This window comes from Polistes fuscatus, unplaced genomic scaffold (assembly GCF_010416935.1).
Source record: "Polistes fuscatus isolate 324 unplaced genomic scaffold, CU_Pfus_HIC Scaffold1, whole genome shotgun sequence".
Taxonomy (NCBI): domain Eukaryota; kingdom Metazoa; phylum Arthropoda; class Insecta; order Hymenoptera; family Vespidae; genus Polistes; species Polistes fuscatus.
In genome coordinates, this window is record NW_025112997.1 from 11,371,622 (window position 1) to 11,397,972 (window position 26,351).

The 26,351-nt window shown below is 30.5% G+C and overlaps 1 protein-coding gene and 1 long non-coding RNA gene across 3 annotated transcripts in view; one reads left to right on the forward strand and one right to left on the reverse strand.

The window, feature by feature from the left end:
* The window catches only part of LOC122514700 (protein O-mannosyl-transferase TMTC2-like), a 248,262-nt gene that overhangs the window by 181,761 nt on the left and 40,150 nt on the right, over positions 1-26,351 (forward strand). For both annotated transcript variants that reach the window (XM_043631676.1, XM_043631685.1), the window contains exon 6: positions 19,546-19,631. In XM_043631676.1, coding sequence (XP_043487611.1) covers positions 19,546-19,631 — 86 coding nt within the window. The remainder of the gene's footprint in view (positions 1-19,545; positions 19,632-26,351) is intronic.
* LOC122514714 lies at positions 6,919-8,550 on the reverse strand. The gene is made up of 2 exons (XR_006303105.1): positions 8,470-8,550; positions 6,919-7,114 (listed from the first exon to the last, which is right to left on the reverse strand). It is a non-coding gene; the product is annotated as an uncharacterized LOC122514714 (long non-coding RNA).

The window sequence follows — 26,351 nt, forward strand, 5'->3', positions numbered from 1 at the left end:
CAAGGGATGGTTTAAATAATGTGTATATGATGTACACTGGTTCGGACCAATATGGCTCCGATATGGTATGAATCGATTAGGATCCACTACTTCAAATAAGAAGCCAAAAAGATCTAGCAGTAATCGATTGCTTTTAATACTAACTAAATAAAAGACGCTCTGTTTCTTATAATGGATTAGTGAGGAAAGGGAAGAATTGATTTCCCATTGGTTGTGGGCGTGTCTAATTTTTTTATGCATGATGTACGAAATACATATGTACATTGTTCTTCAACGATCTTGAGATGTGTTGCCCTTCATTGGTCGACCATACCTATCTTAGAAAATGCTTCCAAATATCAGAAAAATATTCTCTGTTAGATTTTATTTCATGACGTTATCTCCGGTGATTGCCAGCTCGACCCATTCCTACACAATTGTAAAATGCACAATTATAAAATTCGGGGACAAAAATATGCATTTCTCCGTTTTATGGTCTTACAAGCGGAGGTTTATATTCATCCTCGAAATAACTTGTTCTCTATTGATTTAAGAGATTAAATAAGATTTCCAAAAATCAAGAATACTTAGAAGCAGCAGAACGACGAAGCAAGAGAGCTTCGAAATTCATGAAATATAAAATGAAATAAACAGAAACAAATGTGTGTACACATAAATTACGTAATGACGTTTTATGTTATTATTAGTAACTAATTGCTAAATAATTATTGAACCAAAATAATAAGAACATGGACGAAAAGTTTGTCCTTTCAAAATAGTTTGTGTTTCAAATCTCTGCAATTTGTAGTTCCAAAAATGATTCTGTTTAAATAAAATGATTTCAGTACTTTAACACACTAACCTATATAATTTCATTTAACAAATACTGGCACAGTCAACTACATCATTTTTTGAAAAAAACATTGACCTTTATAAATTTTTTGAATAACTCGTTTGACATATACAAAATATAAGTTGACGCGATTTAAATACAGTTTTTTCTCATTTTACTATACGCGCAAGCGTATTACACAGATGGTACAAATTATGAATGGCAATATTTCGAAGGCGATATTATCTTCGTAACTAAAAGTCGTAGAAATTTGAAATAAAGACCATTTTAAAGGTAAAAAAATGACCAATTTTTATCTATCTACTCCAATATCGTCGATATAATGAAACCACTATCGTTTATATTACACGTTCGATTTATTCTTTGAAAATGTGGTTTTCCATGGTAGTTACTATAAGTTTCGTTTTAAATAAACGATGATACGAAGAAGAAAAATGCAGCAGCGCAGAGATCGGCGTTATTCTTGGCCCAACACTCAAGGGATTTTTCAAATCTAGCATCGTAAACTTGAAATAACTCGAAACATTTTACGAGACCTCCGTGAAACGAAAGTTTCCCGCTGGTTCTTGATATATCTTTGACAGTCCTCTGAAACTTTCGGAAAGACTCAAGAAATCTTCAATTTACGAATATGTGGTCTCTCTCTTTCTTTCTTTTTCTCCCTCTTTTTGTTCGCGCTTGCGCGTATGGAATTACAATCATAATTTCGAAGGACGAACCGTATCATAAACTATATCGAAGCCAACGATGCATGCAGTAAATGTCATATACATCGATGGCTCAAAAATAAAACTTTTTTAGTGAATGTTAGAGGGACTTCAATATTTCATTCATTATCATCTCGATTGAGAAAATCCAATAATTCGACTACTTTCACAAATTTCCATTAACGCCTCGTATAAAAATGAGAAATTCGTTGATGAAATTAATGAAAAAGTATACATTTTTTTAAAGGACACTTGGATACATCGATGATTAAAAATATGACTATATATTTATTATATGACGAACTACATTATAATAATATAGAATCATACATTTCTTTTTTCAATAAATAAATATATATACTTATTCCTCTCTATATGATTTAAAATTATTATAGTAAAGACCAATATGAAAGAAAATTAGTAATAGATATAACTATTTCACATTTTTAACTTGACTTACCTTCATAATATATAATATATAATTAAAATAAACGAAAAATTATATATAAATGATTTCAAATATGTTAAAAACATTATATTTCACTATATAATAATTCTTAGCACAATTGTGTTTATTAGTTAAATTTGCTAACATATTATAGAACCATTAGAATCGGATTACTGGAAAATCTTCGAAAACGAGCGGACACGAAATTGTTCCTTGTTAGTCTTGTCGTATACAGAGAAATTCGAGCGTCGGATAAAAGTTACGATAGATTTACAGTGTTGTATTTCGCAGGACGTTGCATAAAATAGAAAACAAGAAAGGATTGTAGTAAGAAGGAAGGTTGTTGCTTGTGCGTAAGGAGATTATCCTAATCGCAAGATAGAAGCTTCTAAAAAGAAGAAGAAAAAGAAAGGAAGAACGTCTCTCACGTAAAACGTCCGAATCGATTGATCCGACAGAAGCAACGAGAGTGACAGCAGCTCGAGACTACATACAGCTAGACATGAGATAGATAGTACTAGACGAAACGTAGAACAAGAAAAAAAAGACAAAGGTCCTATTGTGAGCTATACATATAAATCACAGGAACGACAACAACAACGTATTAGTGTTAGTACAAGAATTGAAACTCTTTGTTACTTTTTATACACTACACACGTGTCTTATATCTACCTTGATATATTGACATTCTCTCACGTCAGTGTGTAGGTAAGCACGAACTATTCGGTTTACTTAAATCCTCCAAAGGTACATCCGAACCATTGGATATTTCTGAACAATTTATCGAACAGTATTCTATTCTGCAATCCTTGTATAAAATGTGTTTTTAAGATTTCTACAATATAAATGCATACTCGTATATATGTCTATTAACGTGATCATTATCTAACTTTTTAAAGAATTTTTGTAAGTACACTCTCAGTTAGGTTCGAAATCAATAAAAATAATCATCTTTAAATTTTAACTTTTTATCTTAATATTACATTTAATCTAATGAAAAAGAAATGATTTTATTCCTATACAAATCTCATGTGTGTAAGATTTACGTAAAGTGATGAGATATATTTATAATGGTAACAGTAAAGTATTTATTTATTAAAAAATAATAACAAGGTATAATGTTTGTAAGAAATAATATAGTAAGTATCTATAATCTAATGATCTAATGCTCTAATGCTAACAATAAGTGTAACTCTCTACGTCCGAAAACAATCGCAAGGAACACCCGAATCCGACTCGTCGTCGCCTATCGTAATCCTTCGCAGTTCCCCGTTGTCTTCCGTACTCCCCGTTACACTTATTACTCGTCAATTATTATTGAACTCACAGAAAAACGCACAGCCGGCAGAACGCAGCACGCCCGTCCTTTCCGTCGCCTACTTATACCCTACATCCCCTCCATCGTCTCCCGTTGTTTCTCATCATTCCCCTGGAAACTTCCCGATTAGTCCAGTCAACGCGGGCCGTTTCCTTCATATCTCAGGAAAGAAGGTGGAAACTTGATATAAGGGTAAATAGACGACGCTGAATCGAATAGTGCTAATTTTTTTGAGGTGGAAAGTGCCGTTTTTGAGAAAAAGGGTAAAAAAAGGTCAAAAATAACTTTATCTTAGAATCTAGGCATTTAATCGAAAAAAGTTTCAAACAAAAGTTGTAGAGAATTGAAAAATACTAAAAAAATGTTCTATGAGTTATCTTCTTATTTTCAAAAATAAGCGAATAAAATTGGATTGAAGATGGGAAAAAAATTGTAAGAGTGGGAGAAAGCAAGCTTATCCCTCCGTCGCGTTTTACACGCGAGCGAGCTAGTGTGCGTGCGAGCGTCCGTGTGCACTAATACACAAACGAAGGATCTTCGGCAATCTTCGGGACTCTCGGTCTTGAATGAAAGTGCGAGTGAGAGAACAAACTAATATTTCTCTCTTTTTATTTATCATGCGATAACGAGTATTATTGTCCTTGGCCATCGATTGTTGAGCGTTCTGATATTTCTCTTTTTATATTTTTTCATTTGGTAGCCAGAATTTTACGTTTTGGCCATCGAGCGTCGAGCGTTTTGTATACGAGTGCGAGTGAGAAAGAAAACCGATATTTCTCTCTTTCTATTTTTTCATTTGGTAGCCAGAATTTTACGTCTTGGCCATCGTGCGTCGAGCGTTTTGTATATCTATATATATCGGCGTATAAGCGCAGCATTTTTAAATCGAATCTTGATGCTTATGGCACGCCGTTTCTTTATTTATTGTCAAAAATAATGAACCTTGAGTAAAAAAAAAAAAATTCATTTTAACAGAAACTATTATTATTTAGTTGAGAGTAAAAATAATGAATTAATTTTGTGTCTCGCCATAAAATTAATTAGAATAATTAATTGATATAAATTCTTTGCCTCACAAAAATTTATTTGTATATCAAATTGAATACGTATTCTCTTTAAGATGAAATTTAAAATTTAAATATTTTTCCTATTAAATTATGTATTTTATAAAATTTTAAATTACTGACTTTTTGTCTCGTAAAAATTTATTAGTGTATCAAATTAAATACATATTTGAAAAAGAAGAATTTTATATCCACACATAAAATTAATTCAAGATATATATGAAAGGATATTCTAAAAACGTGGAATTTATTTTTTGTCTATACATAATTTTAATTCATTTTTATTATGTTATAAGAAAACAGTAATGCATTCTGATTCATCTTCGAAGTCTTAAGAATTCTACGAAAAAAATTGGACAATTACCAAGTGGTGCGTTAGCGTAAGTAGTAACGTCTTCGCTTCTCGCGCTGGTTTATTAACGTTCGATTCTTCGTGGGGGAATTATTTTTTTTATAAGTTTTTTTATCCTTAACAAGGAGACGATCAGTGAGTCTCACCTAATATTTTTTTCAAATTTTGCACTAACGATATAAATTTTATAAGGAAATCAACATTATTACGCGAGTAATAAAATTACCAATTATAATAAAATAATATCCAATAAATAACAAAAATTAATTTTTAACGTGCCGAAACGATACATTTTTTAGGATGATATTTACAGGATTAATTTGTAATTTAAGTAATAAACTTCGTTTATTTGTGCAGGATGTAAAAAAATTTATTGCTTTGAATTTTTTTGTAATAATTTTAATTTTTTTTCTATATATAATTAGAAATTAGGAAATGTAAAAATAATTTATATAACCTAAGGATAGAAAAACTTATAAAAAAAATAATTCCCCCACGAAGAATCGAACGTTAATAAACCAGCGCGAGAAGCGAAGACGTTACTACTTACGCTAACGCACCACTTGGTAATTGTTCAATTTTTTTCGTAGAATTCTTAAGACTTCGAAGATGAATCAGAATGCATTACTGTTTTCTTATAACATAATAAAAATGAATTAAAATTATGTATAGACAAAAAATAAATTCCACGTTTTTAGAATATCCTTTCATATATATCTTGAATTAATTTTATGTGTGGATATAAAATTCTTCTTTTTCAAATATGTATTTAATTTGATACACTAATAAATTTTTACGAGACAAAAAGTCAGTAATTTAAAATTTTATAAAATACATAATTTAATAGGAAAAATATTTAAATTTTAAATTTCGTCTTAAAGAGAATACGTATTCAATTTGATATACAAATAAATTTTTGTGAGGCAAAGAATTTATATCAATTAATTATTCTAATTAATTTTATGGCGAGACACAAAATTAATTCATTATTTTTACTCTCAACTAAATAATAATAGTTTCTGTTAAAATGAATTATTTTTTTTTTTACTCAAGGTTCATTATTTTTGACAATAAATAAAGAAACGGCGTGCCATAAGCATCAAGATTCGATTTAAAAATGCCGCGCTTATACGCCGATATATATAGATATACAAAACGCTCGACGCACGATGGCCAAGACGTAAAATTCTGGCTACCAAATGAAAAAATATAAAAAGAGAAATATCAGAACGCTCAACAATCGATGGCCAAGGACAATAATACTCGTTATCGCATGATAAATAAAAAGAGAGAAATATTAGTTTGTTCTCTCACTCGCACTTTCATTCAAGACCGAGAGTCCCGAAGATTGCCGAAGATCCTTCGTTTGTGTGAATTAGTGCACACGGACGCTCGCACGCACACTAGCTCGCTCGCGTGTAAAACGCGACGGAGGGATAAGCTTGCTTTCTCCCACTCTTACAATTTTTTTCCCATCTTCAATCCAATTTTATTCGCTTATTTTTGAAAATACGAAGATAACTCATAGAACATTTTTTTAGTATTTTTCAATTCTCTACAACTTTTGTTTGAAACTTTTTTCGATTAAATGCCTAGATTCTAAGATAAAGTTATTTTTGACCTTTTTTTACCCTTTTTCTCAAAAACGGCACTTTCCACCTCAAAAAAATTAGCACCATTCGATTCAGCGTCGTCTATTTACCCTTATATCAAGTTTCCACCTTCTTTCCTGAGATATGAAGGAAACGGCCCGCGTTGACTTGACTAGATCATTCCAAACCACGCACAAAGGCTTTTCCGGTATTTCACATTATCGAGAACGTTCGGGAGACTTCGATGTAGCTACACAAAGGCGACAAGTCCAGACGGCGTAACCTTATACCTAAAACTAATATTCTTATCTAACGCTCTTTCTTTATCCTCGACCGGATGCATTCTTCCATTTCTTTCAATCACTCTCGCACTCATACCATTCACACATTCATATCTATACTTCTTAAACAATTCAAAACCCCACATATGTATCCAAAGTACTTCTTTTGATAAATACGGTTCAAAATTGTTTTATTCGATTTTAGTTTATAACTCATTTATGCTTATCAGTTTAAAATACTATTTCGTAAATCTAAGAATATTTGATAGCCAAAGTACTATTAGAAAAATACATAATTCTTTAACAAGAATAAATTTATTCTCGTTTTTGTTATTTGCATTAAAACATTATACCAAAAATAATTTTAAACGGACACAATAAAATCATAGAAGATGCTGCACTAATTCAATTAATTTCTGCTCTTTTCTTTATATTATCCTTTTGATTGGATGGTGACGGTTTGGAAATGATTATTTATGATACTCAGCTGCTGCTGTTGTTTCCTTTTCCACGGTCCGACCTATAGAAACAAACTAAGCGTAAGATAAATAAGTCGTATGGCTTAAAACCAAATATAAACATTGAAAACGGCAATTATTAGGAAAGCGTAAGCGAAAATAATTGTTTGTAACTTATATATTATACGTAATTGAAGAGATACTTCAAAGTACGTGTATTTCAAGAAATTTTTGAATACGATGTTCTCGAAAACGGGTCATTAAAACACAAAATGATACTCTTTTCTTCGACTAATTTTTATATGTAGAATCATCATCCTCTGGGTAATACTACCTATTCAAATATACTTCCTATATATATATAATATATATTTATATAGTTTTCAAAAAATATTAATTATTTAATAATTATTAAATTAATTAATAATTAAATTAAATAATAATTATTAATTATTAATAATTATAATTATTAATAATGATAAAATCTCTATTAAAAATCATAATTATTTGAAAGATAATAAGAAAATCAACAATTGACTTAACAAATGATTACTTTTGCTCTTCCTAACATAAATAAAATGTTATGTTTATATATAAATTTATAGAAAGAAACATTAATTCGTATCTATTCAGCGAAACAGGGCAGGAACTATAATCATAAATGCAGTAACAAATCACTGAAATTGATCTTCGAATGAAGGAAGTTTCCAAGTTAACATTGCATGTATTTTCCTTGTTTCTATTCGAAATAATTCATCGACTAGTGAGATACTAAGCCAAAGATCACCGACAAAGTTCCAGACCGTTTCGGACAAGACTGTCGAACATGATTTATCGGGTGTTGATTTAAGGAAAGTTTGATCTTTAGGATATAGATATAAGCCTGTAATGCATCCATGAAACTAATGCATCGAGGAAACATTAAACTAGAAATATAAGGAGAGAGAGAGAAAAGCTTACATTAGAAGCTAAATAATCGAAACATACACAACTTCTTATTAAGGAAAATTACAGTAAATACGTTTATAAAACCTATATTAACTTGTTATGAAGTAGTTTAATTGGCTTATTGTTAGGACAATTTGCTAATTGAAGACAAACGTTTATCCGAGAATGAGAGAGAGAGGAGGAAAGAAAGAAAAGAGAGGAAAAAAGAGAAAGTAATCAGTTGTCGATCAGAATTATAAAAGAAGATAATACATTATTATTTAATAGACATAAAATCGATAAAAATGTTGGTTTTTTTTACAATTCGATCTAAAAAATAATTTGCCAGATAAAATTATTGTTTTGTATGACTGAAATACATGATCGAACATGATGGTAACGAATATAATTAATGCTCTTTTTCTCTTTTTTTCTTTTTTCTTTCTATATTTATCTTGTTTTTTTTTATGATGCGATAATTTAAATTCACCGGCGTCGTTTTCGTTGACGCGCACGGGACACGACTTCGATCGTTACACGAAAGAATTTTACCGACAGGATTGCGTTTCGGCATGAAACGTGTAACTGACAGCTGTAACGAATGGTCTGATTAACTGACCCCTCTGGCTTAAGTCTTTCTCACTCCCTCCCTCTTCTCTTTTCGTTCAACAACGAAGATCGATTTGGTAATACTTTTGCTTGTTTCTTTTTTTCTCCTTCTTTTTTCGGAAGATAAAACCGCTGGAAAGTATTTAAATCTCCTCTCTTCTGTTATTTTTCAGTCGCAGACATGTTTCGAATTATCGAGTAATTAAATTAAAACAACGAAACTCCAGTGGTCTTTTGTGTCATTTAATTTCCCGTCGTTTAATTCCGTGTCTGTATCCATATTTTCCTATTTTATTATGACTTATACAGATGTGTGTGTCTGTGCATGAAATTTAAAATATTTCACCGAAACAACTGTCAGTTCTATCGAACAAATTTACTATTACACATGACAGATTTGTATAGTAGAATAGTCAATAATTTTATTATCGTTGTCAATTAAATTATAAAATTTTAAACAATTTTGATATATTTATTTTATATATTTGTCTATCGTTTGATTACTATTGATATAAAACTTGTAGAAAAGAGAATAGTAATAGAAAAAAATATATAAATAATACATGATACCAATAAATCTAATATATCCTATATGTATGAAGGATTAGGATATCTCTACAATGTGAATTTACATATGTATGTACATATATATACCCATTTTAATACATTGAATGCTGGCTCCACGTTATTGCGGAATTTATTTTTTACAATATGTACGCATATTTTATACGTTAATATATTTTACTTGTCGTTGTTTATTTCTTTCTATATTTGTTTAATTTTTAACAAAACATAGATAATATTCTATGCAAAATCAGATCAACAATCACTCTGTAAAAATTAATTTAAAAGTCAGTTTCTGTATCTTCGTAAGACAAACAATGTGACAAAGCGTAAACACACACACACACATTCAATGAGTTAAATATTATATTAAAAATTCAATGCAAGGATAGTTTTGTTTTATGATACGATTTTTCTTCAAACACTTTTCAATCCGAAATTTAAATATATCTTTTAATTTCAGCTTCGTCATGTAAAACTCCGAAAGATTTAACATCGTTCCAATATCATCGACTAAACCTACATACATATGATAGATACATCCATGAATGTATGTTTACAGGTACATAACGTACGCGAGGACACACATTCGCTAGGACAGTTCGTGCGAGTTTTACGCCCGATTTTACCGCGATCATTCCTTCGATCGAGTTCAAAGTTTCGACAAGCTTTTTCCACGGGAACCTTGCCAAGTGCTATGCGAAGCGCGAGGGTTAGGGCCGAGTTTGGTGAAAAACGCGAACGTCGTTTCCCTCTTACTACTCTTTCTTTCTTTTTCTCTATTGCTCTCTTTCTCACGGGAGACGGGACCACAGCCATATTCGTCGAGGACCATCGTTTCTTATCGACGAGAGCTTCTTTTTCCAGGCCAATTGCTTTCTAACGGAATCCCAATTTAGCGGAATTCAAGGAGCAATAATTCCGCTGGGAGTCTTACGGACTTTTTTATTAGGCCTTTCCATCTCATAACCACTACCAACCAACACCAATCCTCCCTTCTTCTTTTCCTTTCAAAGCTTATTATACTTTTTTCTTTCTTTCCCAAATATCAAAGTTTAATATACGATGGCATAAAAATGTATGTCAATGTGATGAATACATTAAGATTAACAATGCGATATAAAAATAGATTCATTTGATTGGTAAATACGGTGAAAAATTATTTATGTAATTGTATATGATTATATTTTTTCCAACTTAGTGCTTATTTATTCTATTATATTGTATATTTCTTTAGGAATATTCGCAACTTTCGAAGTTGTAATAAAATTTAATTCGCTTAAATATTATTGAAATTTGTGTATGTGTTTATGTAACAGTGAGCATTGCATGAATGATGATGCATAGATGAATTCATCATGAGCAAGTGGAGTATATGAATGTATAAATATTATAAAACTCAGTTAACTTTGTAGATTACAGTACTGAGTACAAATTATCATATTTAAACGTAAAAAAGGACACTCCTTAAACATTTTAGGGAGAATTTATAGATAAGAAAAAAGCCAGATAGTATAATTTTCAGATTATATTTGAGCTGGAAACATTTAAATGGAAAGCATTACTTTAAAATTTGTAATCAATGTTATTTCCTTCACACATACACATATATTTTTCTTATTTTTTATATTTAAAATATCCTATATATTTTTCCTTGGAACTTTTTACTGTATTATTTGCTGTATTATTTGCTGTATTATTTGGTATATATTTTTAGGAACAAAATGTTACGTAATACTTGTAATAAAGTAAATATTGAAGCAGAAATAATAGAAAAATAACGTTTCATTACTTTGTTAGATATTTTGTAGAGATAATCTGTCTTACGTTCTATCTTATGTATATAAAAATTGTCGCAGTAAAAGGACAGATAATAAAATTGAATCTAAAAATAGTGTATTAAAAAAAGGCTTAAAAGTAATATGAATTAAATGTAGCAGCAGCCAAATATATAGCAACATCACCATAAGTTGTATTAATTGTCATATTGATTATATTATTATTGAAAAATCTTTGAACTAGTGTCTTTTTCCATTATTATCACTTCTAGAAATTGAGAAGTATATATATAAGATATTGTAGTATATTAAATTTATTATTATATCGTAATTCTGCAGCCAAGTACATTCAAGGATTATTGAATAAGTTTTTTATTAAAAATTTTTATATTTATTCACAATCCAACTCTTACATCACTTTAAAATCAAACATTTTACATTCCTCGTACGTTCCTTTTAATCGGTTAAATGAAATAAAAAATGTAAAGAAAATCTAAAAGGAGAGGTGAACGAGATTGCAAAGGGTGACGTTCATTGACAGAATGTTCACCAACGGCGACATTGACAGTGTCGACAATGGCGATGGCGCTCGTCACACCGCAAACGCCGTAAACGATAAACGGGTTTCTAGCGAACGCTATTGACTACCATAATTGATTTTCTTTGCGTGTAGACGAAGAGAAAGGTGTTGATGGGATTAGATAAGTCACCTATGATCGAAACGTTCTATGTTCCATCGATTGTAAAATGGTAGCTTTATCAATCAATGATTAACGAATGTTGACTTAGAAGCTAGTAGTATGAGTTTAGCATTGATCTGGCAAACATATTCAACTTTGTCGAAATAACGATATATTCTCTAATATGCATTTGTTTCATAAATTATCTAATTAAATTATTCCGTCGATGTATGATTTATTTAATAGTAATTTTCCACGCATATTATTATTTAATTTTAATCACAGAAAAAGGTGTACGCTACAATTTATAATTCATGGTAAACTAAAATATTACTACCGCTATTCATATTGGGCAATTATTCTATGTGATTATATAGTCATCAAATTGATTAGCTCGCTGTTGGATTGTTCGATATAAGAAACACATGTAATATGCTAGAGTGAATATATTATAACTGAATATAATTATTACATTTACTGTTCTATGCGTTCCATTATATCTAATCGTATTATACATAATATATACTAAAAACATGAATTTATTTAAAGAATTAAAGAAACATCAAACATTATATTCACTGTTAGCAGACTAATTAGCGATTAACATGTTTTATTGACAATTTGTATAATGTAGAACAGAACTTTGAAAGATTTTGTTTATTTTCATAGGAACCTCGGTATTTTTCGAAATCTATAAGCACCAGCAACAGATTATCAATGAAAGCATACTAAAAAAAAGAAAAAAATAGAAAATGGTAGACGAGCGTTTCGCGATCAATCGATTAGCACTTTAATATTGGTACGTGGATGATCGCGGTGGCATTCATTTGCACTTTGACACGAGCGATAAGTCGTGTCGTGGACATACATTTACCCCTGGCAATGTTTGTCCCATGAGATCTGCTCGCATTTTTATCTTGAAACATGACAGGTAATCGTTTTTTCTCTCTTTTTTTTCCTAACCTCTTTTTGATAAGGTACAAAATGAAAAGCAAGTTAATGAAATAATTTTTCGAGATAAAACTATATTGATCACAGAAAATATTGTTTAATTATTATGAATATTTTATTATTAATCCCTTGGTGCACGATGTCTTTTAAATTAATTTTTTATATTCACTATTATTTTATTTTATTCATACAAAAATGTTCTGCTTAATTCATAGGAAAAACAAAACAATATCTAGCGATCGATAATAAATCTAGGATGATTAAAAATATCTATGAGATACCAACTTTTCTATACAAATCTGATTACCCGTATTCTATGAAAAAAGAGAGAGATACTCTCCATTCGTTCTATTCGAACGTAGATATTTCGTGTAGATATGCGGGTGCATTTCAAATAAAACGATCGAGACGAGCTATTCTCATCATAGAATATCGGAATTGTTGGCGTGTCAATCATGAAAAAGCATTTTTTTCATTTTTCTCTCTATTTCTCTCTTTCACACTCTCTTTTCTCGATGGGATCGGTTCATATGGAATTCTCATTGCATCGAGGAATTCTACATTCTCTCGTGTTTCATCATCTCATCTGGCTTTTTTAAGTTTAAATACGGATATATCTGAAATTGCGAAGTTATGAAAGGAAGTAATTCATCTGCGGAGTAATTCTTTTTTAATGACAATACTTTTAACACCAACATTACTTTTTTGAATAGAGATGAGTACAGTTAAACGATCGGTATTACAAAATTTTAAAAGCAAGAAAAAGATAAAAAGAAAAGTAATGTTATATAATATTTTTTCCAATCATTTCGACATCTCTAATTATTTTTCCATTTTTATGATATCTTTGCTTTATCAACTATTATAAAAACATTGGAAAGTCTTTAATTCATTTACATTATTCTTCATAAAATCAGGTTACGATTATATGAAATATAATACATTATAATAAATATTATCTCTTTAGAATTAAATAAATCATAAAGAAGATTAAAAGTGAAAGATAATATATATAAGGATGAAAAGAAAACCATGAGAGGGAAAAGAAGATAAAGTTTTGTTTCGTAAGAAGCAAAGAGAGAGAGAGAGAGAGAGAGAGAGAACATAAGAGGACCGTCGGAGTTTTCTTTTATTAGAATAATTTTTCGGAAGCGTAAGAGAAGTAGGAGAAAGAGACATAGAGAGATGGATAGAAAGAGAAAGATAGAGAACAGAAAGTAGAGAGGTAGTAAAGTTTTAGAGTATACATTGAAAATTTTGAAAGTCTCGACTTATAACGTGGGCGAACTGATAAGCTCCGAAGTTACATCGAAACCTAGTTTATAGGACGATGCCTTGAGCTCTCTTTTCGACCTCGAGAAAAAGGATGAGTCTGTGCAAAAATATTTCTGGAACGGGCTCCTATCTTCTTCGATCTATCTAAGGTCCATTGCAAATATAATATCGTTGAAATTCACCGTCAATCCACCTCGACTTTTTAATTTGAATTTTGAATTTTATTCTAGAAATAATGTACCAATATAAAAAAAAATATATATTTATATCAATTTTTTTTAATGAAATACGAGATATATTTATTAATTTTTTAGTTGCGAGAAATAAAAGAAAATAATAGCATTGTTCTCCGGTAATAATAGAACGTATGTATGTTTAAAGTTTCCAGTATGAAATAAACATGGTTACTAACGTTACTTGTTATTAGACGATATTTGAAATATTTCTAATACAATATAATAGATTTATTGAAAATATCAATATTTTGACAAATGACGTTCTAGATAAATTTATCTATGTTGTAATTATTTTGATTGTTTCGATTCTTTCATTTTGTTGAACTATTCTTTCATTTTATAAAATACATCGATAAAATCGTAAAAATCAAACGCAATATAGGCGCGTATGTACCATTGTTAAAAATATTCCTGTTTAATTGAAATATTTGCATGAGAAACGTCAATTTCGATCGGGCGCGAGTAGTATTCATATAAAAATTTAAAGGGAGATTTTTCCAACGCACGTATCCGTTCGGACGTTTACTCGTTAAGTATATACGCGTCGTAGTAACGATTTATCATTCTACGTCGTTATGTCAATGGGGTTATATGAAATCCATAAGCCAAACATGGCTTATATCTTTCGATGCACGTCACGGCTCAACGAAAACGAAGGTTGAAGACGAAGACGAAGAAGAAGACGAGGGACTAAGACTAAAACTAAGACTAAAATGAAGACGAAAACGAAGACGAAAATGACGTAGACATGAACGTGGACGACGACAGCAATAACTTATCGCAAAGAGAGTGTCTACCGTATTTTTACGACGAGCTGTCGCCACTGGAAGAGAGACTGCTTTTTCAAAAATAGTACTAAGCACACGTATCGATTGATTTACACCACGTCGTTGAAGTTTACGTGAATTGTCACGACGAAGTCGACTTTAGAAGAAGAAGAAGAAGAGTAGTTTTAAACTAAGAAGCATTTCTTCTAATCCGGCTATTTGATGACAAATACAATCGTGGTTTGATTTCAAAAAGAATGAAAGATCAAAATTTTCAGAGAAGTTTTTGAAGAATTTTTATTCATTCGTTCGTGAACGTTATTAATAAAGTAATTCGCATGATGTATCAATCGTACTAGAATATTTTCATTTCAATTCATTTATAATTTTAATTAGAGAAACAACTGGCAATTCAACTACTCCGAGTATTTGATTCTATCATGAGATCTATGAGCTGTTAATAAATCAAAACGATTAACTTCACTTTTAGAATTTTGTTCAATTTTAACGCTAACATACGTAAAAAATTGATCCCTTCTATTTTATATTTAAAATAAATTGTCTTAATAATTAATCTAATAACATTAAATAACAATATTTTGTATAGTGTTGAACAATAAATGATATTACAATTTATGTAATTTCATCAATTTTCCTTACTTTTTATCTTATAAAGTTAATAAATTTGGTAAATTAACGGTTCATGTAAGAATACATTACCCGAATTTTAAAAACACCTAGGAAAATAAACATTATAATTTTGATAGATTTGCAGTTAATTTTTTAAGTATTTATGTTTAAATATTTAGTTTATAAAATATATGTATTGTATTATAATATATATTAATCCTGAAAATTGTAACAATAATAAAACAAAATGGATTAAAATATAACTTAATAGAAATTTAATTAGAATAGTCAAGTTAGAGTCGAAATTGTGATTTTTCAAATGGTGCAATTGAAGTACTTCTTTCTAGATCGTTTTTAGTATTCTATTAAAGATATGTAAGCACAGTTTATCTATCCGATTAAATATACGAATATGCACATACGTACAGATACACGTGTACAAATATGAAAGTGGGTTAAACAGTTTTGAGCCTATATTTTTCTAAAAGTTTTGAAACTATGCCAAGAAATAAAGATGAATTTAACTGAAGACAAATTGTTTATTAGGCTAAAAATTTTTCAGTACCCACTTATATATAATAATTATTAATTATGTGTACTCCACAAACGCGTATTTTTCAATATTCAATTTTATTTCTTCATCCTTCTATCAAAAATTAAAAAGCAACTTGAAACCGCGTTTTCTTTTTTCTCCAACCAAAATAAAAATTTAACTAAAACATGGAATATTTTTCAATGCGCGAATTGATCAAGGCGGAAAGATCGTTGTTTTTCATCGCTTTGTCGTTTATCAGTTTCGGCGTTATGACATGATGGCACGACACGAAGGGGAAAGCTTTACGGCCATTTTGTATTTTATTGGTGTAACACCTAAATGGACGAATATCATCACAAGTGAAACGTTTTCATATCTCTCTTTCTTTTTCTCTCTCGTTCTTTTTTTTGCAATTCGTTCTTTCAAAGATTCACGTGCACTGGAATTCCCTTTTTGTCTCTCCTCTTTTACTCTTTTTATACGGCCCTCTTTCTCTCTCGCTCGCCTTCCTCCCCCCTTCCTCACTTCTCTTTCTCTCATTTCCATGCAGAGAACGTGGATAAAATTTTCGACGAACCAACACGTTGTAGGGAGAAATATTGGAAATCGTGCTTTGTCATCGAAGGTCAATGCATAAAATACTCAAAACATGTAATGCACGTGAGAATCACGATTTTTAAAGAGGACAGGACTAACGAGAAAGAGAAAAGAATTTTATGTTGAATCGATCCTCGATTTATGATGACAATAATATAATAATAATAATAATTATTATTATATATATATGATATAATAATATTATTCTACAATAGGAAAAAATAACAATTATTTGTCTACGACATATCCTTTTATGCGAACTTTTAAACATAAAAGAAGTATTATTTCGTAAGTGGCTGAAGACCAATATATGAAAAATGATGCTTCAAGAAATACTACTTGCAATAATAATAAGCAATGGTTAAGATAAACGATGAACATAACTATTACGATGTATCTTAAAAATAAATGATCCTTAACTCGTTGAATTACCCGTTTTTATTTGCTCTACAGTAAATACATACAGTAAATACATACACTCTTCTAGAAACGAGTAGATAGAATTTAAAAACAAAATGACAAGAGAGAGAAAGAGAGAAGAGTGTCCGTGCGTTTTCGATGCGTCATCGAAGCTTCATCGAACGAATTTATCACCCTTCGTGTAATCTCGCGCGTTTGCACGCGATAACTTTCCACATAAAATATATACATATAGATAGGAATCTGTACGTGTTGTACAATAAATCGTGTACATAATTCCAGTGGCGAGTTCATCATGTAAATATAATAATAACAATAGTAACAAAAAAATATTACCTTTATCAGATATTTTTTTATGTATAACATCTAATTTTTTATGCTTCGCCAATTACTTTTTATAATTTGTGTTTTTTTTTCTTTTTTTTTCTTTTACCTAAATCCAATTCTGTTGCAATTACAACGATACGGTCACGGTACACGCAAAAGTGTTTTCCAACTATTCATGGATTAAAAAGTCAACGAACCCAGTTTAGAAAGTAAAAACTTTATGGAATGTTCACAAAAATGATATTTTTTTATTTTTCTTTAACTCTACCATGAATTAGCTGCATCGTAGTGCATTATAACGTCTTATACAAATCTTTCTAAATATATTAGATAAAGCAACATATTAGAAAATAAGAAACGAAGAAATAAAGGGAGAAAAAAACAGATAAAAAGACAAAGTTACTAAAATGTAGAGATACAATTAGTGATTATTAGAAGACGATAAAAAAAAAAGAAAAAAATCTGAATAAAATTAAAGATGGACAATATAGAAAGAGAAAGAATGAGAAAATGAGTAAGAGGAATGAAATAAAAAAGTTGACTAAATCTATTCGCGAAAATCTACATCTTGAAAATTAACGAACACAGAGTAGTAGTGGCTCGTTAACAAACAGAAAACTCTTCGTCACTTGCAGTTCGTGCGCTAAAAAAAAGAAAATATCCTGTGCGCCCTCCTGTCTGTCCGGTTCTTCCCTTTCTCGCTGTCTCTCTCTCTCTCTCCCTCTCTCTCTGTTTCTCTTCAACTCGTTCTGTCCCTTTTTTTCGCGAAGCTTTTTTTCTTCTCTCTTTTTGTAGTTTTCTTTCTTTTTTCATTCACCACGCGTCATTCTCACAAAGCGTGTCGTTAGTACAACTTTTTTTCTGACGCCCGCGGCAGTACGTCGAATTCACGTGACGATAACGCCAACGCGCTCTAACGCGAAAGGTGATATGAAGAGCGAAAGGAAAAGAAATAGAGAGAGACAGGGAGGGAGAAAGAGAGAGAGAGAGAGAGAGAAGGAGAGAAAGAGAGGGAGAGAAAGAAAAGAGAGAAAGAGAAAAAAAAATTAAAAATTGTATGGGATAATAAAACTAAAGATTTTGTCTAGAAACTTTGACAAATTAACGTAACAACTCTGCATTTACATATTTGTCATATATTTATTTCATTTTTTTTTATTTTCGTTTATAAACATGGATATTTATATAATAACCACTCACATGCCAAATAGATTAACTTCAAAAAATGAAAAGTAAAGAAAAAAGATAAAGTAATATATATCGTGGTATCATTTATTATTAAACAACAACAATAATTGTTCTAAGTTTAATAGCCATTAAGTGTAATTAGTAAATCAATTTATTTATCAATATTAATAATCATATATTGATTAACTTGTTTTGATAATTAAATTTGAGACAATTCTAAATCTAATCGATTTGGCCTTTGAACGATTCATACATACATTTAATAAAATCATTTGAATTTTTATAATAAACGTTTCGTAATCGAATATAACTGTAATATTAAATATAATACATGAGGAATATAAAAATGTTCCACGAGAGAAATAAAATATGAAAGAAAAATAATCTCGTAGAACAAGGTCGGAGGAAAATAACTACAGGAAAGAGTTATAATCTAAGCCCATTTCAATTCCGATAGCATGTACAGACGAGAAAAATATTAACGATGGAGCATTCTCTTGCACGTATGAACTTAACAGCCGATAAGTAACCACTCGGCAAGTGATATTTTCATTATTTTCTTTGCGACAACGTGCAAGAGAAAAAAAGATTAATATCTCTGTAGCTTTGGTTGATGGTTATTCTCTCCAACTACATTAAACTATAATATTTACGGTATAGAACTGTAACTCGCGTTATTATTTCTATTTTCAGAAAATATTATATCGTTCGAAAAGTTTTTTGCTTTCTCCGAAGTAAGTTTTACATACCTAATATTTTTTATTTTATGATATTTTACTAATATAAGTTATATACAATCTATTCTAGTACCTTTCTTTATATTATATATAAATAAATAAAATAGTATATAGAATAAAAAATATTCTGCATGAAAAACTTACGAAGAAAAGGAAAGAAAATTTTGACACGATCCAGTATATAACTAGTAAAATATTAATAATTATTCATTTGTAAATTAAAAAGTAAAATCATGACCAACACTAATAATTGTCTTCTTTTTCTTTTTCAGAGGAATTCTGCAACAAGACAGAAAGAATTACGAGGAAGCCATATTGAGTTACCAACGTGCAATTCATTTTCGACCTTCATTAGCACGTAAGTAATTATAGATTTTTATTATTGAAACCTTAATAATCAATACAATAAAAAATCTTATTAACAAGGGAATCATATCGAAGCATTAAACGTAATTTGAAAAAATTCAGCGAAGAGGAGTTCATACTTTGCTTGTTATCGAACAAAAATTTTCTATCCAAAATTACGTAAAATTTTTTAAAATTTAGAACTTACTAGATCTAAATATCTTTTCTTTTTTTCATCCAACTTTTCAATTCATCACTTTTTATTTCTTTCCTTTTTATGTTTGTTGAAATCAAGTAATGGAGGTATAATATTACATTACAGAAATACAGTAAAATACAAAAGATTCATTTAAAGTATTAAACTTGTATTATTGAACATTATTACGTTAATATTTTGCAACATGAATTTAGTGATTAAATTAACGACAACGACTCGATATATATATCATAACTACTACTAATGATAATTTAAATCCATATGTTTCAAAATAAACACAAAGCTGACTTCAAAAGTGTATAATAAAGACTTTCAATTGAGAGGCGTTATCTTTGAAAATAAATTAATGAAATGTCTAGATATTTCAGCATAATTATTGTTAAAAGAGAAAGATTAAGAGTTAGTATCCTAACTACCGCAAAGAAGAATTAATAAAAAAATTGTGATTTATAGGAAAGTTTCATAATAAAAATGGAAATATTTATTTAAAAGAATGAATAATATCACTTTCGAGCAAATTAGGTAGAAAAGATTGATAAAGCATGCATTTTCTCAAGATTTATCGAAAAAGTAACCATTTCTACGTGTCTTTTCGTTGGTACGAACCTGTAATAAGAAAGAAAAAAAAAGAAATAGACGAAAACGATACAAATCAGAGAAAGAGAGAGAAAGGGAAAGAGTTGGAGAAAGCGGAAGCAAAAGTCGAAAGAATGCTACAGGAAATTGGATCGACGTTCCTATATGGGTCAGAACAACGTTCTAATGGAAAGAGAATCGACTTGTGACTTCTTAACGAGGCGTCTCTTGCTGTACCAAAGTCAGAGATAGAAATATAAAGAAAGAAAGAAGATAAATAGAGTAGTAAAACGTAGATCTTAAGAAACGTGTGTCGGATGTTTCTGTGCAAGAAAAATAAGAATAAAAAAAATAGAAATCACGTGAACGAGAGGATAATGTAAAAGACAAAAAAGAACAAGAAAAAAAAGAACAACAAAAAAAAGAAGTAAAGAAAAATACGTCGATTTTGTTTCTCCTTTTCCTTTTTTTCTTTTTTTTTAGTTTTACGTTCTTTTTATCATCCGCTCCAATCTACGAATCCACACGTTCGACGACGACGATTTACTCGAGATCGATGTTAGAAGCAGTTCGTTACTGAAAAAAAACTCAGAGGACAGAGTCGGTTTTGTACAAGTCTCTTTTACGAAATCGACAAGGCTTTCTTCTCGTTTCCTCTTTTTTGTTCTATCTCTCTGTATTTGAAACAGAAAGAAAGACTCAGTCATCGCACGACCGCCTCCGAGAGAAGAAAATTGAGAATAGCAGTCGAGAGCCATTGGAAATTTATGGACGGTATCGTATCTTGTCGTTTCCCTCTTGAACGTGTGCACACATGGGTCAAGTGGGCGGATCGAAAAATATTTCTAAGAGACCCCCATATATACTCCATCTAATTTCCTCTCTCTTTTTCTCTCTTTTTTTCTCCTTTCCTCACGCTTTTTTCATTCCTCTCTTTCTACCTAAAATATTCTCTGCAAACGTATATACACACGACCTTGATACTCTCTCTCTCTCTCTCTCTTTTTCACCCTCTCCTCTCGGTATTTTCTTCGCGAAGCCGAGTTTAATCTCGTTTTCCAAGCAAATAGACTACTATTCTCGAAACGATGCCGAGGAAAAGGTAAAAGGAAAAGAGAAATTGATTAAATTGATTTTTCTCAAGTCTACATTACGATTTAACGCTTTTCCTAATGCTTGTAGTGTAATATACATTTTATCTCTATATTTACCAAAATTCCTCCAACATGTGTGTGGAGTCCTCCGGCGATTAGGTTAAGCTCATTATGGGGAAGGTGAAAATGTTAATTAAAATAAAAAACACGGGGTTGAACCAATAGAAGTGCAATGCTTTATTGGCTCGTCAGGGAAAAGCCTTGCGGCATAAAAACCCTGGTTGATATTAAAATACAAGTAAATAACGATGAACCACGAACTATGCACATCATCCACTTCTCGTCACGATTAATCCGGATGGGCAATCCGGTTGAAAAGAAATAGAAATAAGATCTTTCACCATTAATTGTCGCCTCTGTCTTTCGTTACCGTAAGTATGTGTTAAATATCGTCTCTGTGATCCACCACCGTCGTTGTATTATCACCTCTGTGATCCATCACCGTCGCTGTATTATACCGCAAGGTATAATCGCCTTAGTATGTAAATTCTTTGTCTTTCTAATAATGCTCTCGCTCGTTGTCTTCGAGTGTCCTCGTAGGCGTCCAGCGTAAGAATAGGACGAGGGTCTTTGGTAATGGGCCCTACAGGGTGCACGCACTCGTAATCCGAGTGGTAGGGGTTCGAGCGCTAGTGTCTAGTAACTCCCTATCGGCTAGGGCGAGTATTATAAATATTGATTTTTGGTTACGATCGATTCCGATCGTACAATCTCTTTAAGAAAAAATATGTCTTGAAATATAGTACAGTATCCACGAGATGTATATGCTACCGGACTAGTGGGAAATCCGGCAATGTTAGCAATACCCCGGCATTGTCCTCAATGCAAAGCCTTTTTTGACAAAGTCGGAAATGTATTCATATTTCTCACATTTCCTAGAAATTCTTGAGAATGACAAATGAGGAACCGGTAAAATAAAAAACCAGATATAAAATATATATATATATATATATACAGATTTTCCATGGAAATCTCCATGAATATCGGTCTTAACGTAATATAATCTTCTATTAGGATAAGTAACAGTAGGCCCTACATAATAACACACCAGCATTCACTAAGTTTCAGTTTATAGAGGTACGCATAGTTTAGCGGCACGCACAGTCTCAACAACCCGCACCATGCTCGCTTTTGTGTTTGTGTGTCGGAGCGGGGTATGTGTTGATTGTGGGGAGAGGGAGGTTGTGTATGTCTGTGTGTGCCTATTGCTCGATAATGTATTGTTTTCAATATTGCTTAAATAGCATTTGGTGTTCTATAGAATGTCTAAGTATTATATTCAATGCCTAAGAAAAGTCCGTACAAATTCTACTGTTTCCTACATTGTCAAAAAACGCTTTGCATTGAGGACAATGCCGGGGTATTGCTATCATTGCCGGATTTTCCACTATTCCGGTAACATATATATTTCAACGGACGATTTATAAATATTACGTTTAAAAATATACTAAATTTTATTTAATGTTCTCTGTTAGTTTAGTTTTTCCAATCAAATCATCAATGAAGCTCGGAACAACGTACACTGTAAATTATATCAACGTTTAATTGTAGTTCATTGTTTCGTTTTTCAATAGGAAGAAACTTTTTCTTTTGTTTTTATATAGGTATCTATGATCAAAAAATATCTCGAATAGGGCGTAAGTATGTTTGATATGTATATCTAATAAAAGTTTTACGAATTCAAGACATAGTTTGCGTATTTTCGATCGTAATTTTCTCCGATACCGTCGATAAATTCAATTACAAGGAGCAAATGGTTCGAATCAATGTGAAAACTATTTGATTTTAATCGACTAACAGACAGAAGTTCGTCATATTGTATAGGTTTCTTACACATGTATACTTATAGACGAATATAAGTATACATTTTCTTTTATAGTTAGATTTACATTTGATAGGGAAACGTTCAAGAAATGCTTTCTTCTCGAAATATCAAAAGTAAGAAGCTTGTCCAATGACAAAGTTTTCTTTTTAATAAACCAAAATTAATTTTAACAGGTATAAATGACTATCTGGAAAATTTCTAATCAAATTGAATATTGATAAAAAAATACCGATAATTGTGATGTAGCTTATATTCTTATATTTGAATCTTTTATATTATCCTGATATTAAAATCATTGAAAAAAGATTACAAACATCGTGGAATTAATGGTACTTGAGTTTTACGAAGAAATATTCAAGGAACTCGACTTCAAACTCCGAGAATTTCTTCGCAAAGTTCATGGAGATTTGATTTATCTGCGAGGGGCAATTTTCTTCGACATTCCGCACTTCACATCACGATCTCTACGAAACGAGAATTTACGGAACTTGGCGTTACAATGCTTCCGACAATTTTCCTTCCGAAGAAAAAGAGAGAAAGAGATCTTTTAGAAAGACATGCTTGGTTTCTAAACAACCGCAATCGACATAGTTTTAACGTTTGCCTATGACGTTAATTCAAGATTACTTGACATCTCTTCAACATAAGATCTTTGAAAATTTCTCATTTTGTTCTGTCAACAACAATTTTTATATTACCATGTTCTTAGCATTGATCAGTTTAAACAAAATACTACCAATTTCTATTTCAGATTATGAGAAAATTCGTTTACTTTTCCTTATTATATTTCAATATCTGTCCTTTGAAAGAAGTAATTACAACAAGTGGTACTTTAACAAGCCTTGTAATTATAAAACCTACTTTAATCCCTGCTCGATTAATGAAACAAATCTCAATTGTCCTTTTTGTATTGTGTAATACTTTTCATGTTTATAGCAAAAGTAAATGCACATAAGAGTCTTTACTGTAGAAACAGCACTTCAAAAACGACCCGACGCTCATGCTGCAATTATAACGTATTAACACTGCTACCGGCTTAAGCTTTGAAGGAAAAATTAACGGTTAAAATTATTTAAATTTCTTCCTCTTTCGTGGATTAAATGAAGATGTACGTACCTACAATAAATTGAAGATCGTACAGATTATTGATCATTCATAACAATTTTTAAATAGTCAAAGATAAGACAAAATTACAAAGTATGTATTTTAATTATATTAAAAAGAAAAAAGTAAAAAAAGGAAATATTGTTCCTTTTTTTGTCGTATTGTGATGGTTTGAGTATAAGTGCATGAGAGAGTGTATATGAGTGTATGTGCACGTGCTTATGGCGTACGTGACTAAAAACAGAAATATCATACGATAAATTGTTATCCACGATGATACGAAATGAGGACTCCTAAGAAAGGGAAGGTTAAGGAGAAGACGCCGAAAAGAAATGAATATAGACGATAGAAGGAATGACGTACATATATATGTAACGCAAAGACGATACACACATGAGGAAATTATTATGCGATGTTATGTTAATAAGTACAACGATAATTAATTAGTCATTCGGAAGTGAGAAGATCATAAACACTTACAATTCTATTCCATTATACTTTATAAAATTATATTTATTATATCTGTTTAAATAAATATATATATAATTCTTTTTCTCTTTTCTTTAAATATTAAAAAACTTACAACACTATTAAATAAAAACCTTACAATACTATATACACAATGATTGGATTTTTAATCCATTACATCATTAATCCAAATAAACTTAAATAACTTGAGACAGTTATTATAAAAGTATATTACCATGAAAAATTAAATACAAATGATTAAATTTATCACTTATTTTATGCAACATCGATCAATGCTATAATAATGTATATCTTATTATTAATTACTTGACCAACTTTTATAATCAGCTATTAAATTGCTAATAAAGTAATAAAATAAAAGTAATATAAAAAAAGAACAAGCATTGTCAATTCATAAGCACAAATCTGCTTCTTTTAAGAGATCTGAATCAATGCCAATAAGAAAGAAACAAATTGCAATAAAGAATATAAGCCGTAAAAATTTGGAAGTCAAGAAGGTCAGCAAATATAAAAGATATAAAATCTATTTCCATCTCTTTTTCTCCTGTCTACGTTAGCATAATACCGCTACAAAAGCATTTTGCCTAGCGTTGCAAATTTTATACTCTTACAAACGGCGGCACTTGCTACCTCTTGTCATAATATGCCACTGTGAATGCAGAGTGAACGTGTCGCGTACTGACATATAGTTTAATATGTTAAAGAACCTTTATTTCGAGTTAAGGTAATGGACGAGAGGTAGAACATACTCTCCGATTCTATTAAAAAGATCAGCCACAAAAGATTCTGGTTTACATCACGAAGTTATGTACATAATGTCGAGAAAATATCAGAAATAAAAAGAAAGAGAAAAACATTTATACTCCTGCTCCACCGATCGACAAAATGAATATATAAAAAGTTATATTCAAGGATTCTGCCATGTCAGTTGGTCATTTAAACTTTATAACGGCTTCGAGAGTATCAAAGAAAAGGAAAAAGAAATACTTTTAATGTAAGATATAAGAGCAGCGTGTTCTCGGACTTCAGATAGTATGTCACGTATAATGTGTTAATTTTCTGAAATCATTAAGCTTATAGGCACTCCTTGTTCGTTCTTCGAAGAATAGAAATTAAAACAGCCGTGAAAAAATTTTCAATTCGTTATTATTTCACGATAAAATTTTGTTTTTGTTTTTTAACGAAATAAAATAAATAATGATTTTATTGTATATTTTTAATCAATGACCAAACACGCCGATAACGCGTAGTTAACGTAACAAAACATTTCACCAGAGACTACGGCTGTGAGGTAATATTAAATAAATATTAAATGAAACTCGTTTGTTGAAACGCTTGCTTTTCCCAATAGCGGTCGAACAAATCTTT